Consider the following 24,009-nt stretch of genomic DNA (forward strand, 5'->3'; position numbering starts at 1 on the left):
CCATCACTTCAATGGTGACAATGTTTTCATCGTGAGTGTTGTTAGCTGTCATGCATTCTTCTCGTGTCTGGATTACAACATAAACCCTTAAGGTTAAAGGGCTCTTTGACTCCCCAGTGCTACCACAGAGCAAGTGTTCAGAAAACACATTCTGGCTTAAGTAGATTCTCAAAGATGTAGCTCCAACACCATGTCTCTGAAAGAAAAGCTAACCCAGAAAAAGCAGCCCAATTCAGCCACAGACACCGTGTTGTTTCAGAGAAAAAAATGACTCAGACCAATTGTCTTTCTAAACCAACCATTTACTTTAGGCCAATGTGTCCATTTAGTCAAAGTAATGAATATAGTGGTCTTACCACAGAGCTGGATTTTGTATAGAAAAACAATAAGTATTATTTTGGAACCTAGGGGTATCACGGAGAGCAGATGGGATGCAAAGATAAAAGGGCAGTTGGTGAATGTCTACTAAAAAAAAAAAAATCTGCTTTTTTTTTCTTTCTACTCCATCTGTTCTTCCTAACTCTTCTCTCCTGCTTTACCCAATCATGTACTCTGCCATTAGTTAAAGGATTACTTTGATTTACTCCTCTGTTTAAAACACTTCAATGACACCATGCTGCATGGCAAGAAGAAATTGGAAGTGAGCATCCAATGACGGGCTAAAATATCCCCTCTGTTTCTCCATTTAAACTCTGTCCCCCATCTGTAGGAACCTTCTTTAGGAAACCTTCCCTGAGCATCCCAGCATGAAGTTGGATGTCTCTCTTCTGCGAGTGAATATGAATCATTTGGCAATTAGGCTCACCTTATGACCCCCTTACCTGCTCTATGTGACTTCCATAAATAGTCTCTAAGCTCCTTGATCCTAGTGCCTGGCATACAGCAGGTATAAAATAAGATCTGTGATTTGCTCTGGTGATTTGATACCTAAGTGATATGAGGCACTGAAGTGACCTTAAGAGAAAGCAGCAACCAAGCTATAATGCCATCATAATCTTCATGCAAATGAGACACTAAAACTCAGACCACAGCAATGTCACCTAACAACAGTAAGGAAACAAATATACAAAAAATGCCAGCTAATATCTTACAGACTCTCCTCAGTTAAGCTACAAGGACTGACCCAATTTTTCTTCTCTTCAGAAAAAGGACATGTGATAAACCTAACCACCAAGGGAAGTCTGTGTATTCTCTAACACAGAAGACAAACAAAACATCTTTTCCAGTTTCGTTTTCAGAAAATCACAAATCAGTAAGAAAAGCTGATAAGAAAGTAATCAGAAAAAAGGCAGTACACCAATATCATATATAACAACATAAAGGAATGGAATTACCTTCAATAATAAAGAGAGATTTGCCATAATCCATAGAATCTGTGTTATGAGTGCTTGAACATGTTATGTGCGGTGTTTCATAGTACAAAGTAGATAAAGAACGTCCACCTCACGAGAATTATCACTCAGGTTTGTTGGTTACTATTTGTTTAATGTCAAACACAAGCAATTGTTTCCACTGCCAAAAACAGTCAAACCATTTCTCGGCTGAGCTAACCAATAAATTTCCTATAAAAAAGTTGTAGATTTGATAACACTATATAAATATGCCAAGGCTGTTTTACCATTTATCTCCTCAAAGCCTATTTTGCTAGGAAAAAAGGCTTGAATTGCTCAGATAATTGTGGTTATATAGCTAGATGTATTATTCATTCACAATGTAGTCGAAAAAAGCACTTTAAAAGTTAATTAAATGGGATAGAATGCTTATGATTTAAGATTCCAACTATAAAATTTTTATTTTAAAAAAGTGTTATGGTTGTAAAAGTTTATCAGCTACCACAAATTTGTTTTTGCAGATTTCTTAGCTCCCTGACTTTACAGCAATGCTTAAAGTTAAGTGACGGTGCTGATATGATTCATGATGGAACATGCTCTTGGTACCTGGCCACCATTAAAAGAGATATCCAGGCGAAACCACTCCTTCAAAGGTATGGTGAATTTCGTTTTTACAGCAAGGTCTTCTCCTTTGACAAGATGCATTTGAATATGCAAGTAGCCTAAAGGGAAAACAAAAGTTTGTGAAAATGACAAAGAATACTTAGAAGTGAAGGAAGTGGCTATATCTTTTCAATGATTTTCCAAAAAAGCTATGACTAGATCACATTCCTTCTTCCTTTAAATAAAAGCAAAATGAAACAAAACAACAAAAAAACACCTAAGTACATTCGTCTGTATTGAAAATGTTTGTTTTAAGCTTCCAGAAAAAGTTGAACTTGAAGTCCATATTTGGAAACCATCTTTCTTACTGCATTGCCACAGCGACAACATTCCTTATTCTAGACAGACATATCGTCCAAAAGACAGAGGTCAAGAAAACCACACTATCGTTCTAAAGATTCTATTTCATACTTACCCTCTTCAGTAAGAAATATAGAAGGTGTGCCGTACATCTCATTAGAATCAACAAAGTACAGAATCCCACAGAGACTGGCCTTGCAGTGATGGAGTAAATAAAGCCACAATGAAACAGTAAACCTGCAAGAGTGAGGAGAAAAAAGATCTGCAGATTGATATCAGCCAAGAACAGGTAATCATAGTTAACAATGACCAAGTAAATTGCTTTTTTTCCATTGAAGGGATGAATCTGCCTTCGTACTCATCATGGGAGATCCACTTGCAAAGCTTGATTTTAGAAACAAAGGAGGTAGTTAGAGTAACTGCGAAAGACAGAAGTTAAGCATCACTGTATAAAACTAGCAGACATTGTACCTTGCACCAAAAACTATTCCTATGCCTTTTTGAGAATCACACGGACCTGCCATTTGAATACTTGATTAAGGCTTATAAAGCCAGAAACAGACTAAAAATCTGGGTTTTAATAAGAGGTGATTTGATAAGAAGCTATTCTAATTTCAATGATTAAAAAAAAAACATAATTAGGGCTTTTTGAGCAATTTCATTTCTTTCAAAGATAAAAGCCCTAAGGCAGAAACATGTCATAATCTGCAAATGGCATTGCAATATGCTAATAGGACCCAGAAATACTATTTTAATGCACACATGAGGTTGTTTGGTATCACGGTTCTGGCTGACCGATATGGAGCAACTACTCTAATTGTTCCATTTTTGGATAAGGGCTATTTTAGTTGAAAAAAAATACACTGTCCATCTGTGATTTGCCAAGTGAGGATAAAATAACAGTAGTCAACTTCAAGAGGAAATATTTTAGCCAAGCTTTGTGATCCACGAATCATTCAACAAATATTTGCTGTTTGAACACTTGCTTGATGTCACACATTGTGCTAGTGACCAGCAGTTTAAAGATGAGCTGAGAGCAATTGTGTTTTGTGAGTAAAACATGAATCAAAGTCAAAACCCATACAGAGAATGCTCTCCATTTCCCCAAAAACCAATTCACAGTTTGGGTTAAAGTGGTAGCAGCTCCAGATTCTTTGGGGATTCATCCCCACAAGACCTTAGAATATTAGAATATTCTGGGCTTTATAATCTGGCCTCCAAATCAGTGTAAGATATACAAACAGATGGTGCCACACAGCTCCCTCCTGACCCACCCAGCTGAGCAAGCTCATGAAGATAAGTTATTACAAGGAAGCTTAGCAAGAACATACGCTTAGTAAAGTGACTCAAGATCTTTCTACAGCCAGCAGCATGGGAAGAATTAAATCACTCTGCTGAATCCATCCGGTCTGAGGTGAACCACGAACCATTTTCAGCATCTTCAATTCAGCAGAAGGGAAAAAAAATTATATATATATATATCTGGGTTTTGCTGAAATCAATGGAGGAGATCAGAAGTTATGAGATTTCAAGCAGCTCATCCAATCTTCCAAGGCAGAAAAAGCAAACCAAAGGTTGCAATCTGACAGGGCTGTGGCTGGCTGCATCTGACACCTTGCAAAACCTCAGGCTCCAATACCTGACTCCCTTACTTCGGTCATTCCCAGGAATGGCATACCAGTCATTCCGAGGCAAACTGAAGATTGCTAAGTGAGAGAATGATTTCCAAATGCTGAAGTTTTGGGGTCCACAAATTCTGCCTAAGCTATGTAGATCTCATCATTTCCTCAAAGCATATTACAAAGGTAGGTCCTCCTAAGTGGGTCCACTAGCCTGCTCTAGACTTCCCAGATGGTTCAGCAGGTAAAAAATCTGCCTGCAATGCAGAAGACACAGGAGATGCAAGTTCAGTACCTGGGTAAGGTAGATCCCCTAGAGAAGGAAATGGCAACCCACTCCAGTTATTTCTTGCCTGAAAAATCCCATGGACAGAGGATCCTGGTGGGTTACAGTCCTTGGGGTCACAAAGAGTCAGACATGTTTGAGTGACTAAGTGTGTGAGTCAGATCAGCCTGCTCTGGTCCTCAGATAAAAAGCACACTGTGGCCGCACTGGCCTCCCATCACCAGCCCCTTCTTACACTGGGTAATCTATCCGCTGGCGTCGGGTGGCCTCCAACTCTCGATTCTGAAATCTCAGGAACTTCTTCACAATGCCTGTGTTTTCTCCACTGGAGGCATAGAGAAATCCCAGGAGGGTAACCATATCTGTAAACAGCAAGACAGCTGACTTTAAATTATTTCCAGAAAAACACGGCTTTCAACATCACATTCTTTCTGGAACCTATTGCCTAGCTCCAATCAAACGTTTAAGTGAATCGTCTGAAAATATCAGCAAACATTTATGGCACCCTGAATATATGCCAGGCACCCAAGAAGCACTCTACAGAGATATCTCAATTCATGTCCGTAGCAACCCTACAAAGGAGAGTCTTCATTAGTCCCACCCTACAGATGAAAAGCCTGAAGTACAGAGAGATAAAATAACTTGCCTAAGGTAACAGAGCTAATAAGTAGTAGAACAAAATGTCAAGTTTCTAGCTTAGATTCTATGTGCTTAACCACCTTACATCCTGCCCGTCTAATGCTATGAAAAGCATTTTTAAATTGTGTAATAATACTAAGTACCATTACTATGGTCCATACTGCTGTTAAATAAATAAATAAATATGTATATGTATATATATAGTTGTTCAGCAAGTCAAATTACACTTTAGATAAGAAAGGGAGCGGGTCCTGGAATTTCTTGAGCCACCTAGGACTTCTCCTGTGCCTCAGCTGGTAAAGAATTTACCTGCAATGCAGGAGACCTGGGTTTGATCCCTGGGTTGGGAAGATCCCTTGGAGAAGGGAATGGCTGCCCACTCTAGTATTCTGGCCTGGAGAATTCCATGGACTATACAGTCCATGGGGTCACAAACAGTCCAACATGACTGAGCAACTTTCACTTTTTCACTTGGGGTCTAAGAAGTCTTCTGACTCACAAGGTGAAACAGAGGGAATTGTAAAAGTTAAAGAAAAATCAGAGCTGCATTTCTGAATGCAAACCGATGATGATATCAGATTGCAGCCTGGGGTTGTAAATGAGAACTGTGAAAACTGCAATTTGAACTCTTACTTGCAGAGTGAACACACAGCCCAGGACCCTTTTCCCAACTAGGACTCCAGATTGCTGTCATTCAGGACTTTCCAGGACTGTTCAAGTCTGGATGTAGATTTCAGCCCAATTTGGTGATGAATATACTACTACTTCTCTCTAATGCTTCTATTTCTTTTCTTTTAATGACTGCATATTGAAATTAAGTTAAATAATCTTCTATTAAATATTGAAATTGTTGTGTAATGAGTGGAATTGTGTATAATGAGTGGCTTCTTTTGTTAAGGCAAAACACTATACCCTTTAAAACTAGAGTCTTTGGTAACAACCTAGAGGGGTGGGATGGAGAGAGAGGTGGGAAGGATGTTCAAGTGGGAGGGGACATGAATAAACCTATGGACGAGTCATATTGATGTTTGGCAGAAAACAACACAATAATGTAAAGTAATTAAACTTCAATGAAAAATAAATAATTTTTTAAAAGAATCAATAAAACAAAAAAAAATAGAGAGTCTCCCTCTTTATTTTGCACATGTGGGAGAGTTCTGTGGCTCTAGAAAAGAGGAGTACCTGTAACAAATCTTATAGAGAAAACTGAGTTATTTCATCTGTATTTAAGGTCTAAAAGGTTAATATGGATTTTTTATTTCCCATACTCCACCCCACTTCAAAGAAAAATTAATTCACTGAGTTCAACGTAGAAATAAAGATCATCTTTTCTCTTTCTTAAAATGCTCCTGGTCTAAAGGTCTCTATTTAAATGGTGGAAATAATCTGCTTTCCTGGTCTTCTTAGAGAGGGAAGAGTTGACTTCTGGGCAAGTTACCAAATGACAATATTGGCAAAAATTATAGGAGCCTCAGCCTGGGATAGAGGACATCCCAGCTCTCATTCCTCATTGGGGAAAAATGCTTCAGTATATAAAGAGGTCCCTCTAGTTCATTATAACTTGAAAATCATAAGAGTGATGTTTTCATAGTCTCAGAGATACATTTAGAAACCCCAAAGGGTGGAGTTACTAATTCCAACAGAAATACTTCAAACGTTTTCCTTTGCAATTTGAGCTCGATGTGAGCACGCTGGACTTGCTGGTCAGTTATGGGAGCCAGGAAAGAGGATTAGAAATGGAGATACTGCAAGGGTGTCTTCAGAATCCAAGGAAAAAAACTGACCAAGAGGGTGATGCCAGCCCAACCTTGGCTGGCTTCCACCGTGGTGAGCAAAACATAGGAGACCAGATGGCCACGTTAGCCCCCTGGGAAGCCTTCTGCTGGTGACTGCTGTTATCTAGTATACAGTAGAAAAATTTATCAGAATGAGCAGGATTTGATTCTGCCCCATCTGACTACAGTAAAAGGAGTTTTCATAAAGGAGGTTTCCAAAGTGAAAGGAGTCAAAAGTGAATGTTGATGAGCCTTTCCTTTATCCAGGAATCAAAGTAAAGCTAGTTGAATAGGAGAACTTGCAGCAAAAGACTGTGAAGGGAAAATCTAAGACCCAAAGATCTAAAATAATTTTACAATAACACATATCTTTTGTGTCCAACAAAACCAAACTGATGATGGTTTTCTTGTAAAATCTGTAGCTTTAATAATAGTTCTATGATTTGGAGTTCTATTACAGTTTCCCTCAGTACAATACTGTCTTCCCATTTCATTAGAAATAATGAATAAGAATGAAACATTTTGGAGTTGGGAAAGACTTGAGAATTCATCGACATAAAATGCATCAATATAAAATATTAGCCCAGGATAAATAACATCCTCCAGTAACTGATTGGCTGCTTGGACTGCTATAATTGATTTGTGATGACTGTCATAGGCATTAAGCGGGAAACAGTAGTAACAATGCCACTGCCCATTGAAAGATTTACAGGTAGGAAAACTCGATTTCAAAACATGGGCTCAAAGAGGTCAAATGAATTGCTAACATAGAATGTAAGCTCCAGGGACAGCAAGGACTTTACTTCATTCTTTAATCCGTCCTCAGAGCCAGAACAGTGGCCCAAACATAATAGAGGCTCAAAAAACATTTAGAGAGTGAACAGATGAATGAACAAATGAACACAGCTGTGGCCAAATCAGGATCTGAATCCATGTCTCTTTCACCCATCATGTTCCATCATTCTACAATGTTCCCCATGCCCCCCAGGTCAAAAATTAAATGTCTTTTTTCAGATCCTTCCCCCAGATCCATTTCTTTTGGCTAATCTTGAATGAGGAAGTTACATGGGGAAGAGGCATCATTGGGACATAAACACGAAATGCCATAGAATCAGTTCAGGTTTGAAACCCACTCCTTGGCCACTTTTATTGCTTTGTTTCCTCAAATTTTAGAGCAAGAAGAAGCATTAGATTTAACATGGGGCAAACTCCTTCATTTGGAGACAAGAGAAGTGTTCATGTCTTGTTAAAGGTCGTATAACTAACAAGAGACCTAGGTATGACTCAAACCTGGTCTCCCACTGCAAACCAATGTGCTTGTTATTAAACCACATCACATCTCACAAGTCCTTCCAGAGAGAACTAGGGCTGATGTTCAGCTGGCATGCCCACATGCGGCTCTACTGGTTGTTAAAATACTGAAATATGTCTTATTGTTTAGGTGATGTGCCCCAACACACACACAATACCCACTCTGGCTTCTCCTTCAGAGTAGAATCTGGCTCAGTAATGATATTCAGCACATCCTGTTTCAGCACCAGGGCCAGTGCCTGGAGGAGCCTGCCTGGGCCCCCCACCTCGTACTATTTGTCAAATGTTTTTAATATCACCCTGAGTGATATTTTAAATATATATATACATATCACTCTGAGTGACATTTAAAAAAAAAAAAAGATGAGCACAAAAAAGACAGAAATGGTATGGACCTAACAGAAGCAGAAGATATTAAGAAGAGGTGGCAAGAATACACAGAAGAACTATACAAAAAAAGATATCTTCATGACCCACAATGGTGTGGTCACTCACCTGAAGCCAGACATCCTGGAATGTGAAGTCAAGTGGGCCTTAGGAAGCATCACTATGAACAAAGCTAGTGGAGGTGGTGGAATCCCAGTGGAGCTATTTCAAATCCTAAAAGATGGTTCTGTGAAAGTGCTGCACTCAACATGCCATCACATTTGGAAAACTCAGCACTGGCCACAGGACTGGTAAAAGTCAGTTTTCATTCCAATCCCAAAGAAAGGCAATGCCAAAGAATGCTCAAACTACTGCATAATTGCACTCATCTCACATGCTGGCAAAGTAACGCTCGAAATTCTCCAAGCCAGGCTTCAACAGTATGTGAACCATGAACTTCCAGATGTTCAGGCTGGATTTAGAAAAGGCAGAGGAACCAGAGATCGAATTGACAACATCCATTGGATCATCGAAAAAGCAAGAGAATTCCAGAAAAACATCTACTGCTTTATTGATTATGCCAAAGCCTCTGACTGTGTGGATCACAATAAACTGTGGAAAACTTTTCAAGAGATGGGAATACCAGACCACCTGACCTGCCTCCTGGGAAATCTGTATGTAGGTCAAGAAGCAACAGTTACAACCAGACATGGAACAACGAACTGGTTCCAAATTGGGAAAGGAGTGCATCAAGGCTGTATATTGTCACCCTGCTTATTTAACTTCTACACAGAGTACATCATGTGAAATGCCAGGCTGGATGAAACCCCAGCTGGAATCAAGATTGCCAGAAGAAATATTAATAACCTCAGATATGCAGATGATACCACCCTTATGGCAGAAAGCAAAGAAAACTAAAGAGCCTCTTGATGAAAGTGAAAGAGGAGAGTGAAAAAGTTGGCTTAAAACTCAACATTCAGAAAACTAAGATCATGGCATGTGCCATCACTTCATGGCAAATAGATGGGGAAACAATGGAAACAGTGAGAGACTTTATTTTCTTGGGCTCCCAAATCACTGCAGATGGTGACTGCAGCCATGAAATTAAAAGACACTTGCTTCTTGGAAGGAAAGCTATGACCAACCTAGACAGCATTTTAAGAAGCAGAGACATTACTTTGCTGACAAAGATCCATCTAGTCAAAGCTATGGTTTATCCAGTAGTCATGTATGGATGTGAGAGTTGGACTATAAAGAAAGCTGAGTGCTGAAGAACTGAAGCTTTTGAACTGGTGTTGGAGAAGATTCTTGAGAGTCCCTTGGACAGCAAGGATATTAAACTAGTCCATCCTAAAGGAAATCAGTCCTGGGTGTTCACTGGAAGGACTGATGCTGAAGACTAAGCTCCAATATTTTGGCCACCTGATTCAAAGAACTGACTCATTGGAAAAGACTTTGGTGCGGGGAAAGACTGAAGGCAAGAGGAGAAGGGGAATGCAGAAGATGAGATGTTAGATGGCATCACCGACTCGATGAACATGAGTTAGAGCAAGCTGTAGGAGTTGGTGATGACAGGGAAGCCTGGTGTGCTGCAGTCCACAGGGTCGCAAAGAGTCGGACACAGCTGAGTGACTGAACTGAACTGAACTGAACTGATTACCCTAAGTGGGGTGGCTTGGGGGTTACACAGCCCATTCTCTAGTTCAACAGAATGCTCAGAGCCCGAACAGGGATACCTGCTTTGGGGAAGTTCCTGTTTCTACATAACAAAGCCCTATTTAGGATGAGCTTCAAATACACCACAGTGATGCAGCTGAAACCCTCAGTCCTTTTGTGGAGAAATTCTGTCGTAGACAATAAAGAATTGCCTGCAGTCGGGGAGACCTGGGTTTGATCCCTGGGTTGGGAAGATCCTCTGGAGAAGAGAACGGCCACACACTTCAGTACTCTGGCCTGGAGAATTCATGGACAGAAGAGCCTGGCAGTCTACAGTCTATGGGGTGGCAAAGAGTCGGACACCACTGAGTGACTTTCACTATCACGTTTCTTTAGAGATAGTCTTGAGGCAAAGAATTCATTGTTTTGTTGTTGTTTAGTCACTCTGTCGTGTCTGACTCTTTGCAACCCCATGGACAATAGCCCACCAGGTCCCTCTATCCCTGGGATTTTCCAGGCAAGAATACTGGAGGTCGTTGCCATTTCCTTCTCCAGGGGATGTTCCTGAGGCTAAAAGTCTGTAAGAGAAACTTGGAGGAAAATAAGCTATGATTTTCCAACCCAGAGAAGTAAAGTTAGAATGATGATAACTCAATCTTCTTTCCAAACGCAGGACACTGAACAGGAAGTGGTGATTGGGAATTTTATTGTCCTTAAAGCCAAAGCCTGGGAACAAAAAATTCTACTTTCTAGCAAGTATGATTTAGGTTGGAATTTATCCTTGCAAAGGGCACTAGGCAAAGAAGTGAGTGGCTAAGGAAGCCTGTAAGATGTTCAATACTAGGAGTCTTAAGAATAAATTCCACTCTCAGGAATTTATCCTCCAAACATATTTATTTGTGTGAACAAAGATACACATGCAAAGGTGCTTACAGAAACCTTGTTGCTAACAGTAAAAGACAAAAGATGACCTGCATGACCATCAACAGAGGACAGGGCAAATAAATTATGGACTGCCAGGTAATGCAATGCTAGGGAGCTATTGCAAAGAATGTGGTTATGTTTCCTGTACTGACATAGAAAAAATTTCGGCCATATTGTTAATGAGTGCAAAGCAGAATCTTTAGGATCTTCCCACGTGTGTAAGAAGAGAAGGGTCTATCAGCCTAATGATTATATGGGCAGAGAACATCCCTGGAAGGAAACACAGAATCTAGTGTTACTGAGCTTGCCTCTAAGAAATAGAACCAAAAGACTGGGGCAGGTAGGAATTTACTCTTCCCCCAAACCTTTTAACACTCTCTGAATTTTTTAACCAGGTACATGTATTACTTTGTTGGCTACAAGAGAAAAGAACATCTCTGGGCATTTCCATGCAGGCAGGGAGAAGGAACCTGCCACACGCAGAGGCCTGCCCCGCCCTGGGCGCCCCAGAGGTTCAATCCACTTCAAAGAGGCAAAGTCCAGTGGGTGAGGAAAACAAGGTGATTCACATCAATCAAAATTCAACTTAGACAAAAGTGTATTCCTTCTAATGTATAACCTGGGTTGGAATTGTTTTAGCATATGTCAGAGAAGCAGCTTAGCAAAGTTGAAAGAACCAAGAACTTGGACTCCATTAAACAAGTTCCCAGAGCCTCAATTTTCACCTCTGTAAAAAGAGAATGAAACTACAGTCTGCCCCCGGGGCTCTTATGAGGGTTAAATGAGACACTGCTCATGGAAAAAGTGACTTGAAAATCATAAAGGGCAATGCAGACGCTAGGCATTCATTAATGGTATTATTGAAAAATCCAAGTCTACAGTGATTACCTGGGGGAAAGAAAGAAGTCTCTTTTGTCTCTAAGAGTGTCACATTTGTAGTTCTTATAATTACAAAAAGCATCATCATATCATTGACTTGAATTGTTCCACTGAATAAACTGATATTTTCACAGAGACATGTAAAGTCTGTCTCCAAAATTTGACTTACTCTTCTATGATTTTGTTGTAAATGAATTTTGTTATAAGGAAATCTTACTTACAATCCATTGGGTCTGAAAATGAGAATGAATTTTTAGTGGAAGGAAAAGAGAGTAAAGAAGGAGACTGCCAGTTTCTGACCTAAGAGGGAAAATCAGAAAAACCTTCGTCTAGGTGGAAGTGTAGCAGACATAAGAGATCCCTGGAGGAGGGCACGACAGTCCACTCCAGTGTTCTTGCCTGGAGATCCCATGGACAGAGGAGTCTGGTCAGCTACAGTCCACGGGGTCAGAGTTGGACTGAGCATGCAGCAGGTGGAAGTAGAACAAAATGCTTGCTACATCTGAGCATGGCATTTAAGGAACTCCAAAGTGTCGCCCCAACTTGCCTTTCCAGTCTTCTTTCTGGAACTGCCCATCTCACACTTGAGACTCTACCTGAACAAAAGCTCAAGTGTGGCTACTCCACACTTCCACCTGTGGCAGACACTGGTAATCAGTCTACATGGCGTCTCTCTCACTAAGCACAGACTCGGCCTCAGAATCCTTCTCAGCACTGTGCTCTAGGTAGCCACCCCCATTGCTCTGAGCTGGCAAGCAAGATGAAACCCATTTGCCATCCCTCATTCCAAGGGTTGCAGGCTCGTCCCCATTCCCGCATCAGACGGCATTCCTTTCTCTTTTTTTCCCTTCTGCCTAGATGTGTGTGCGTGCATGCTAAGTTGTTTCTTTCATGTCTCTTTGTGACCCCATGGACTGTAGCCCGCCAGACTCCTCTGTCCATGGGATTCTCCAGGCAAGAATACTGGAGTGGGTGGCCATGCCCTCCTCAAAGGATCTTCTCGACTCAGGGGTCAAACCTGTGTCTCTCGTGTCTCCTGCACTGGCAGATGGGTTCTTTCCTTTATTCTTTTTCTGACTATGGAAACTCTACTCTTTCTTAAAATTTCTGTTCAAATGTCACTTCCTCTGTGAAGAACCCTTGCAAAGTACTTAAGATGCAGATTGCTCAGTAACTTTTTTCTATGAATAAGTGACTTTAATAAATAAATAGCTTCAAGACATCCCCTGGCAATATAGCTTAGTGGTTAAGTGTGGTGTTTGGGAACCAAACTATGTGAGTTCAAGTCCTAGTTCGATCATTAGCTGTGTGACTTTAGACCAATTACTCTTGTTCTCTGAGTCGGTTTCCTCCTCTATAAATAATGACAGTAGAGCACTGGTATTAAATTAGATACTTGCAGAAGCACTTAGCACACTTCCTGGCACACAGTGAGTGCTCAGTAAGGGAAAGTGACTGTTACTATTGGGAGCTGTGTTTACTTCTGGATAACCACGTTAAAGAGAAGGACCATGTCTGCGTCTTTGAATATCCAGACTTAGTAAAGAAATTGGCGCAGGATAGGTGTTCAATCAATCTTTATGGAATTGAACATGATACACATCATAAGGGGTGGTGAGTACCAAGAGAGAACTAGAGGCAGCTGGAGGGCAGAGAGTTCGTTTCCGATTTGAGAATCAAAAAAGGAAAGAAAAGAAAAGAAGAAACCTTTGTGGGGAAGGAGTAGAAAATTTGAGCGGACTACTGAAATATGACTATGATTTTGCTAGGAAAACATGAAAGATGGCTGTGGGGCTGGGAGAGTGTTGAGGGGGCGGCAGGGTGGCAGCTTCTAGTAAAAAGAGATGCATTAGCCAAGGCATACAGATGAGTGATCACAGACTCGAGCTAGAGGGCAGGTGCACGGTGAAGGTGTGCTCATGTCTAGTTGCAAAGGAGAATCACTGCAGCCATAACCAGCGCAGCAAAACGGTCTCCACCCAGGAAGCCTCAGTGTATACAGGCCCTACGGAAGGCACACGGCTGACCCCACCCTACACGCTCCCTACCATAGCCATGTAAGAAGGCTGTCACAGTGTGACGGTCACACATAAGCTAAGAGAGAAAGGGTCCCTGCCTCTTGGCTAAGAGCCCTCATCCCTCAATCAACAAGCAGTTGTCATGTGCCTGCTGTGTACAGGGTGCCACACTGGGCACCAGAACCAGACAAACCAGGCCTTATGGAGCCTGTGTGCTAGTACAGAGACACTCCACAGGCAAATAAACCATTCAGTATATTCAATTACAAGGCCTGGGGGAGCTAAGGTTATGAAGGAAATAAAAGGTGGATACTGGTGTGGCGGGAGCAACTGGGTAGGGCTGCCGTCTTAGATAAGGTGGTCCAGGATGCTGTCCCCAGTAAGATGACATTCATGCAGAGGTTGCAAGGAGGTAAGAGAGCAAGTCACACAGCGATCTAGGGGAGGAGCATGTTAGGGGGAGGGGACAGTGATGCAAATATCTCAAAGTGGGAATGAACTTGGTACATCAAGGGAGAAGCAAGCTGGCCTGCATGGCTGGAACAGGTGGGCAAGGGGGAGCATGGCAGGAGATGAGGCCGGTAAGGGGACAGGGACAGATTCCACAGGCCATGCTCAGGGACGTGGGTGATCCTTCCCTACTCCATCAGGGAGGAGCCGGCTGCAGGGGCCATTGCGTAGGGGGACAAGGGCCAGTGGGGAGGCCATTTGCAGACTGTGGCCAGAATCCAGACAGGGACAATGGTGGCTTAGACCAGGATGACAGCAGACACATGGTGAACAGCGATTGAATACGTGGTCTGGGCTGAAGATGGAGGCCGCAGGGCCAGCTGACCTCTCACAACAGAACGTGTGATCCAGGTGCACCCCTGGAGCCACCAGCCCGAGCGGTTGATTTCTTTCTCTGGGTGAGCTCATGCGTGAGTCAGGCACACGTGTGACAAGGCAGCGGATAATGCCTGGTGTCCTCCCCTGGAGGGAACAGACAATCAGCTGGGCCCAGGCAGGGTGGATCTATTGGCCAAAGGCAAAAACAGGTGCACTGGCAGGGCACGTGGCTGAGCCTTGGCACAAACGTGTCCTGAAAGGCTGCCAGCTTCTGATCCAGGGTAGGTTGACCCAGCAGGGCGGGACGGAAGCCGGCTGCACCTCCACCCAAAACCAGCCCACCGGCCAGGCTGGCACAATCCCAGCACAGGAGATGAGCTACAAAGAGTGTCAGGGCGCACAGCTCTGGCCCCGGAAGCCTAACTGAAGACTTTAGGTGGGGGCGCTCCAACCACACAGACGGAACATGTATGCACCGAGACTGGGCTCTCTCTTCATAAAGAGAAAAGAAAATGCAAGCGAGTCACAGGGGGTACTTAGTTCAGACACAGAGCTCTTGCAGGATAGCAGGCACTCGACACAGAAAACGTCCCCCCTACTCCACACCAGGGCTGGCGGCAGACTGCGGTGGGGCCAGGCATGAAAGCGCCCCCGCGGCGCACTAATGCCACCTTGTTGTTCAGACTTGACTCTTGTTCTTCAAGAGCAGAATAAAGAAGCCCCCGCTGGGAACCAGCCAGAGGCCTGGCCCCCTTCCGTTGCGCCACCGATATCAAGAACAAAGGTCGTGGACAGTTTCCACGGGGCTTGCGGCAGACTCTCTTTTGATTTCCTTTTTAAGACAGGGAGGGGAAGTGCTCCCCTTTCCTGGTGAACAAACCTCAGCCTGGCAAATAGCTGGTTTTGCGGGTGGATGGAGCCCCCCGCCATTGTCAGTGATTTTGACTCTTAGAAAAGGTTTTCTTCTGCATTATGCCTTTATTAGACTGGTTCTCGCCCCAAAAGTAATGGTCTGAAGGAGGTGGGGAGAAACAAAACCCACTGCGCTGTTCCTGAACCCAGTGACTACTGAGAAGGAACAACAAAAGAAAGAAAAGCTGTTTCGCATTTTAAGGGTATGTTCGGGCACCCTAAGAACTCAGCCGGTTCATAAATGACTTCATTTGAAAACTTCCAGCTTGCGATTCAGTCATTCTTCATGAGAAATATGTGATTTGCCAAACATGAAATGGAATCATTAAGCCCTGACAAAATCAATTGGAGGCAAAGCAAAACTGTGGCTGCTGGTGCCCCGTGTTGCCTTCTCCTTAACAAATTAGGTATCCCCGCGGAAGGCATTCCAGACAGATGCTAGCATGGGGCCCTGCCTGGAAGAGGGATGTACACTGATCATCAAAACGCAGGCAGCTTGACTATTTCGGAGGCTTAACTGCCCATCCCGCCCTACCCTCAGTGTGCACACTCACACACACACACACACACAGAAAGAGAGAAAGTGGATTCTTCTTCCAGATTTTACTACATTTAAAGCACTGCTCAGACATAAGCCAGACATAGAAGAGGACTATAAAATAAAATGTGGAATGAAATTGTCTAGAACTATGCACACACAAAAGTGCTTGTAAAAACAGGTGCACTCTGAAGAAGGTCTGCAGTCTAGTTAGGAGTATTAGATCAGCGTCAATTTCCTGGTTTTGAAAACGTACTCTAGTTATGGAAGATGTCAGTTAGGAGAAGCTGGGGGAAATAAACAAGGACTTGATCCCATTTTTGCAACTTCCTGCAAATGTCTATTTATTTCGAAATAAAGAGTATTTTTAAATGCCAAATGTGTTGGTTCTACAGCAAGTGGCCTCTGACCAACTATATACTACACGGTTATTCTGGTCCATTCTGTTTTCATTATATGCCGGGTTGTTTGGGAGTGACCCCAGGAAATATTCACTGCCATTGTATTTCCTCCACCCTCCAAGTCTGCCTGGGGGTCCAGCCACTTCAACTCAAAGTCCCACCAGCTCTATCCTTGCTCCAGGGTTTCTCAAGCTTTAAGGTGCATCAGAGTCATGGAAATGTATTTAAAATGTGAATTCCAGGGCCAGACACCCCACAGATCCTGTCTAAGCAGGAAATGGGAATCTGCATTTGCAACAAGAGCCCTGGGTGATTCTGATACAGATGATCCTAGGGTCCCACTTTAGCAAACATGACCAGGCTCGGGGTGAGTGCCTGGGAGCATGCCTGGATAGGGCCCCCGTTGCAGGATGGGGAGAGAGCTGGCAGGCACTCCACATCCACATAGCAAGGTGCCCCCTGCAACAATGGAGAGAACTATAGCCCTCTTCTTCCAAATGCACGTAGCCAGTGACCTCCAACCCCAGTGCTTAAAGAAGGCTGAAAAAAGGCATAGGAGCTTCCTCTATTGATTCCTCAGTGGCTGTGACCCTGTGACATTTGGGTTAAAATATAGAGTTGGCATTCTATCATCATTATGCCTACTACTTTTTACTGAGTGTTGATTATGTGTTAAGCACATCTCATTTAATTCTCACCACACTGCCCTGAGGGAATTATTATTTATTATCCCATTTTACGGATAAGAAAACAGGTTCTGAAAGTTCCAAAGTTACGCTGGCAGAAAGTGGCAGAGTCAGGAATTGAACTCAGGTACTTGGCTGACAAGCTAATGCTGCACCAAAACCAACACTTGAGGGCTTTTTGAGGGACCTGAGGAGGAAGATTTTCCAGATCCTTATTTCAGTGGCACTAATGTTCCTCTTCAACGTAAAGCAGATTCAAGCCTCTCAAAGCACCCTTCCATGACCCTCTGTCCTCTCTCTCACCTCCATCTTCAATCCTGTTCTCTCCTACTCTTTCTCTGCTCACACCTTTTCATTTTATCCCTTTTCTCCCCAAAGTCCAGAATTACAGACTCAGTTTGCCTTGTGTCCCCGACTGCTAAGATAAGAATTTTCTCATACACTCCTCCTCCTCCCATCCAGGCTGTCTGAAGAAATGAGCATTAGGTCCCCAGCAAGGCAAATGACCTACCACTCTCGAGAGGGCACTGGGGAATCTTGTTTGCTCGAAGGTTCCAAACATAATCCATGTTCCACTCAAGGCACACTTGATGATCTTTGAAAGGGCGTTCAAAAGGCGGGACAGTCTTCAACAGCGTGTAATTCTTTGCTACAGCGTGTAGCAAATTTTCCTCCCATTTAACATTCAAGTCCCCGCTGCTATATTGGTGAGTAATCCAGGCGCGTAGTATCACCACAGATACTGAAATGGAGTGTCTGATGAAATAATCATCTCTGTAAACCATGATGCTCGGGAATTTCACATGTACAATTTGTGTTCTGCTGGTGTGAAGATGTTTCTCATTCTTCCACCTTTTTTTGTACACGGGAATGCTACTTCTGAACTCAGATGAAACAACTGCTTCCAAATTGACAACACAAGGCTGAGAGCATAAATACTCTACCGAGACTTCAGACACATTGCGAACATTCCCTTCGAAGATGGTGAAATAAATAAAGTCTTTGTAAGCCACACTTTGCTCCGCTCTGGGTATCACCGACGTTGTCAGGGAAGTCTGCCTCCCCAAAGATGGTACAAAATTCTGAGAAGAAAAGAAAAGAAGTAAGTTTAAAAATGATCATATTCTTGTTAACTTTCGTTTTAATTGCTTTACAGGGCTTCTCGGGTGGCGCCACTGGTAAAGAACCTGCATGTTAATGAAAGAGACATAAGAGACACAGGTCCCATCCCTGGGTCGGGAAGATCCCCTGGAGGAGGGCATGGCAACCCACTCCAATATTCTTGCCTGGAGAATCGCATGGATAGAGGAGACTAGCACGCTATAGTCTATAAGGTTGCGAAGAGTTGGACTTGACTGAATCGACTTGGCATTCATGCACATTTGCTTTACAATGCTGTGTTCATTTCTACTGTACAGCAAAGCGAATTGGCTATACATATATGTATATATATCCCCTCTTTTTTTGCATTCACTTCCCATTTAAGTCACTACAGAGGGCTGAGTTCCCTGTTCTAGACACTATGTTCTCACTAGTTATCCACTTTATGCATAGTATCAGTAGTGTACATATGTCAGTCCCAATCTCCCAATTCTTCCCACTGCCCATATTAACAGATACATGAATCATTATATTCCTGGAAGAAAAAAAAAATATCCATTTATATCATGCAATGAAAGTGGAAGATAAAGGATGTCGAAAGCACTACCAAACAATTGGAGAAAAACCAACATACACACAAGTGAAGATTAGGCCACATTAAATTCTCTCCCCAGACTGAGTAGCATCTGCTGATCAAAATGGGACTTTCAAAGCTACATGGCAATCATTCCAGAGTTGGTTTCCAAATGGAAGAGCTAGTTCAGGGCAAATCCTGAACAGTAGCGGTGAACATGCCTTAGAGTGGAAAAGAGGCAGTCCAGCTGCAGACATTTTCAAACTATTGTCCTGACTTCAAATGGTAGTCAAAAGCAGCCAAATGAGACGATGGGAGAAGAGTTCAAAGCGGCGCCCGAGAGAACACATATCAGGGATGCCAGCCTGGCCCCTTTTTCTCAGTTAAGTTCTGAGCCAGGATAAGCCTACATTACGAATGAGCCAGCAGGAAGTTTCTGTTGCTCCAAATCACACATAGGCAGGCTCGGACCACAGACTGTGTTTTCTGATTTTTTTTCACCATGGATGGTGCCGGATGTGCCAAGAAAGATTTTCTGCTGTGGGTTTATCTACTTGTTTCAATGATGAGGCCTTCTCACTGTAGACGTTCCTTCCAGAAAAAAGTCTGGAAAGTTTTGTCATGAAATCAAGGCAATACTTTTTGACTAGGAGGCACAGACGGATGGATGCTAAGAGCTCTTCTCTAAATGAGACTTTGTGATTTAGACATCCAAAACACAGTCAGCTCAGTTTAGTTCAGTCGCTCAGTCATGTCCAACTCTTTGCGATTCCATGAACTGCAGCACACCAGGCTTCCCTGTCCATCACGAACTCCTGCAGCTTGCTCAAACTCATGTCCATCAAGTCAGTGATGCCCATTCAATATCTCATCCTCTGCATTCCCCTTCTCCTTCTGCCTTCAGTCTTTCCCAGTATCAGGGTCTTTTCCAATGAGTCAGTTCTTTGAATCAGGCAGCCAAAGTATTGGAGCTTCATCTTCAGCATCAGTCCAGGGAATATCCAGCACTGATTTCCTTTAAGGATAGACTGGTTGGATCTCCTTGCAGTCCAAGGGACTCTCAAGAGTGTTCTCCAACACCACAGTTCAAAAGCATCAATTCTTCAGTGCTCAGCTTTCTTTATAGTCCAACTCTCACATCCATACATGACTACTGGATAAACCACAGCTTTGACTAGATGGATCTTTGTCAGCAAAGTAATGTCTCTGCTTCTTAAAATGCTGTCTAGGTTGGTCATAGCTTTCCTTCCAAGAAGCAAGTGTCTTTTAATTTCATGGCTGCAGTCACCATCTGCAGTGATTTGGGAGCCCAAGAAAATAAAGTCTCTCACTGTTTCCATTGTTTCCCCATCTATTTGCCATGAAGTGATGGGACCACATGCCATGATCTTAGTTTTCTGAATGTTGAGTTTTAAGCCAACTTTTTCACTCTCCTCTTTCACTTTCATCAAGAGGCTCTTTAGTTTTCTTTGCTTTCTGCCATAAGGGTGGTGTCATCTGCATATCTGAGGTTATTGATATTTCTTCTGGCAATCTTGATTCCAGCTGGTGCTGCATCCAGCCTAGCATTTCACGTGATGTACTCTGTGTAGAAGTTAAATAAGCAGGGTGACAATATACAGCCTTGACGTACTCCTTTCCCTGTTTGGAACCAGTCTGTTGTTCCATGTCTGGTTGTAACTGTTGCTTCTTGACCTGCATACAGATTTCTCAGGAGGCAGGTCAGGTGGTCTGGTATTCCCCTCTCCTGAAGAATTTTCCACAGTTTATTGTGATCTACACAGTCAAAGGCTTTGGCATAGTCAATAAAGCAGAAATAGATGTTTCTCTGGAACTCTCTTGCTTTTTCAATGATCCGACAGATGTTGGCAATTTGATCTCTGGTTCCCCTGGTTTTTCTGAATCCAGTCTGAACATCTGGAAGTTCATGGTTCACATATCGTTGAAGCCTGGCTTGGAGAATTTTGAGCTTTACTTTGTCAGCATATGAGATGAGTGCAATTATGCAGTAGTTTGAGCATTCTTTGGCATTGCCTTTCTTTGGGATTGGAATGAAAACTGACTTTTACCAGTCCTGTGGCCAGTGCTGAGTTTTCCAAATGTGATGGCATGTTGAGTGCAGCACTTTCACAGAATCATCTTTTAGGATTTGAAATAGCTCCACTGGGTTTCCACCACCTCCACTAGCTTTGTTTGTAGTGATGCTTCCTAAGGCCCACTTGACTTCGCATTCCAGGATGTCTGGCTCTAGGTGAGTGATCACACCATCATGGTTATCTGGGTCATGAAGATATCTTTTTTGTATAGTTCTTTTGTGTGTTCTTGCTACCTCTTAATATATCTTCTGCTTCTGTTAGGTCTATATCATTTCTGTCCTTTATTGAGCCCATCTTTGCATGTACGTTCCCTTGGTATCTCTAATTTTCTTGAAGAGATCTCTAGTCTTTCCCATTCTATTGTTTTCCTCTATTTCTTTGTGTTGATCACTGACGAAAGCTTTCTTATCTCTCCTTACTAGTCTTTGAAACTCTGCATTCAAATGGGTATATCTTTCCTTTTCTCCTTTGCCTTTAGCTTCCCTTCTTTTCTCAGCTCTTTGTAAGGCCTCCTCAGACAACTATTTTGCCTTTTTGCATTTCTTTTTCTTGGGAATGGTCTTGATCCCTGCCTCCTGTATAATGTCACAAACCTTCATCCATAGTTCTTCAGGCACTCTATCAGATCTAATCCCTTGAATCTATTTGTCACTTCCACTGTATAATCGCTCGCGATTTGATACCTGAATGGTCTAATGGTTTTTCCTACTTTCTTCAATTTAAGTCTGAATTTTGCAATAAGGAGTTCATGATCGGAGCCACAGTCTGCTCCCGGTCCAAAGCACAATAGCAAAAAGGTTACTGTGGACCCCCTTACTCCCATTGGAATGGTTGCTATTTAAAAAAAAAGAAAGGACCAAATTTTGGAGAGCATGTAGAGAAATCAGAACGCTTGTGCATTACTGGCAGGAATGTAAAATGGTACAGCCACTGTGGAAAACAGTACTGCAGTCCCTAAAAGAATTAAGCACAGAATTACCATATAATTGAACAATGCCACTTCTGTGTCTATACCTGAGTTGAAAGCAGGGACTGGAAAAGATATGTTCATAGGCTTACAACCAGCTTCACAGCAGCATCATTCATAACACCAAAAAGGTAGGTATTCTGAGCTTCCCTGGGGGCTCAGACAGTAAAGAATCTGCCTGCAATGCAAGAGACCTAGGTTTGGTCCTTGGGTTGGGAAGATCCCCTGGAGAAGGAAATGGCAACTCGCTCCAGTATTCTTGCAAGGGAAATCCCATGGGCAGAGGAGCCTGGCGGGCTATAGTCCATGGGATCACAGAGAGTTGAACTCGACTGAGCAACTAACATTTTCAAAAGGTAGAAACAACCCAAATGTTCACTGATGGATTGACAGATAAACAAAATGTGGTACAGACATACAGTGGAACATTATTCAGCCTTAAAAAGGAAGGGAATTATGATACACGCGACAATATAGATAAATGATGAGGACATTATGCTAAGTGAAATAAGCCAGTCACCAAAGAATGAATACTGCTTGATTCCACTTACATGAGTTACCAAGAGAAGTGAGATTCACACAGATGGAAAGTAGATTGTTTACGAGTGTCAATGGGGAGGGGAAATGGGGAAGTGTGCTTTAATGAGCATAGAGTTTCAGTTCTGCAAGCTGAGAAGAGTTCTGGAGATGGATGGTGGTGATGGCCACACAACAGTGTGGATATACTTACTGGCACTGAACTGTAAATTTTTAAATGGCTAAAACAGTAAATGTTTTGTTATGAGTATTCTCACCACAATCTTAAAGAAACGGGTCACTGTAGTCTTCTCCAGAGAGGGAAGAAATAGGGAGCCCTTTCTTCAGTTCTGTAGGAGAGGCAAAGGTGGATAGCACCCAGAGTCTGGGATCAGGGAATCATATTTGAAAATAGCAGAGACATGGGACAGAACATGGGCAGTACGCCAGTCAAACTGAAAGCAAAATCCTAAGGGAATACAGCAAACGAGAGTCATTTTGACTGGGGGCTCTGGGACAGATTTTGTGGAGGAAATGGCATTTCAACAGTGCTTTGAAGAGTTCTTTAGGTAGGGAGGCAAAGGGAGAACACTGCAAGTGTTGTGAACAGCTTAAGTAGAGGCATGAAGGCAGGGAAACATGGCTGTCCGAAGGTCCAGCAAGCAGCTGGATTTGGCCAGAGAACAGAACAGGGTGAAAACACAAAAGGACATGGGAATATGAGGGTGAAAAGAAAGCAGAACCCCAGCTCTGGAGAACACCAAATTTCAGCCCAAGGAAGGTGGACTCGTATTCTACTGACAATAAAGAATCAATAAAGGTTTGAGTATGTATATTTGTTGAAGCAAATCCTAGAAGAATTTGGGGGTCAGAGGGTAGGGGCATTTTACGCTTTTGATAGTGCCTGATTTCCATCCAGGGAGATCAAGCCCACAACAATACATAAGGGCAGGCATCCCCACTTCGTCCCCACTTCGACCAGAACAATGTACTATTGGGCTTTTTGATCTCTGTGAATCTGTGAATAAGTGAATATTCATACTCAAATGTGTGCAAATAAAAAAGGGGATAGTGTTTCTATTTTAGAGCACTGACAGTTGAGTAGAAACAAGGCTAGCAATCAAGAAAAATGAGCAAATGATATTAATCAAAATTCTCACTTATAGCAAGAAAAAGGGAAATTAAAACTACACTGACAATGGAGAAACAGACATAGAGAACAACCTATGGACACAGGGGCATGAGGAGAGGGTGAGACATATCGAGAGAGTAACATGGAAACTAACATTACCATATGCAAAATAGATAGCCAATGGGAATTTGCTCTATGACTCAGGGAACCCAATCAGGGGCTCTGTAACAACCTAGAAGGGTGGGATGGGGAGGGACATGGGAGGGAGGTTCAGGAGGAACATATGTATACCTATGCTTAATTCATGTTGATATTTGACAGAAATCAACGAAATTCTGTAAAGCAATTATCCCTCAATTAAAAAAATAAATAATTTTTAAAAATATTTTTTGAAAATTAAAAAAATACTACACTGAAATGCCATTTTGAACCTAGGTTCACAGAGATAAAAAAGCCCAATAGTACATTGCACTGGTCGAAGTGGGGTCGCC

General features: G+C 42.6%; 1 protein-coding gene across 1 annotated transcript in view; it reads right to left on the bottom strand.

Annotated features, from left to right (window-relative positions):
- Positions 1–24,009, bottom strand: part of SEL1L3 (SEL1L family member 3) — a 109,786-nt gene that overhangs the window by 75,273 nt on the left and 10,504 nt on the right. Inside the window, exons 2-5 of the mRNA XM_040237972.1 lie at positions 17,644–18,214; positions 4,435–4,561; positions 2,410–2,531; positions 1,938–2,053 (exon numbers count right to left, since the gene is read on the bottom strand). Coding sequence (XP_040093906.1) covers positions 1,938–2,053; positions 2,410–2,531; positions 4,435–4,561; positions 17,644–18,214 — 936 coding nt within the window. The remainder of the gene's footprint in view (positions 1–1,937; positions 2,054–2,409; positions 2,532–4,434; positions 4,562–17,643; positions 18,215–24,009) is intronic.

This window comes from Oryx dammah, unplaced genomic scaffold (assembly GCF_014754425.2).
Source record: "Oryx dammah isolate SB20612 unplaced genomic scaffold, SCBI_Odam_1.1 HiC_scaffold_3, whole genome shotgun sequence".
Classification (NCBI taxonomy): domain Eukaryota; kingdom Metazoa; phylum Chordata; class Mammalia; order Artiodactyla; family Bovidae; genus Oryx; species Oryx dammah.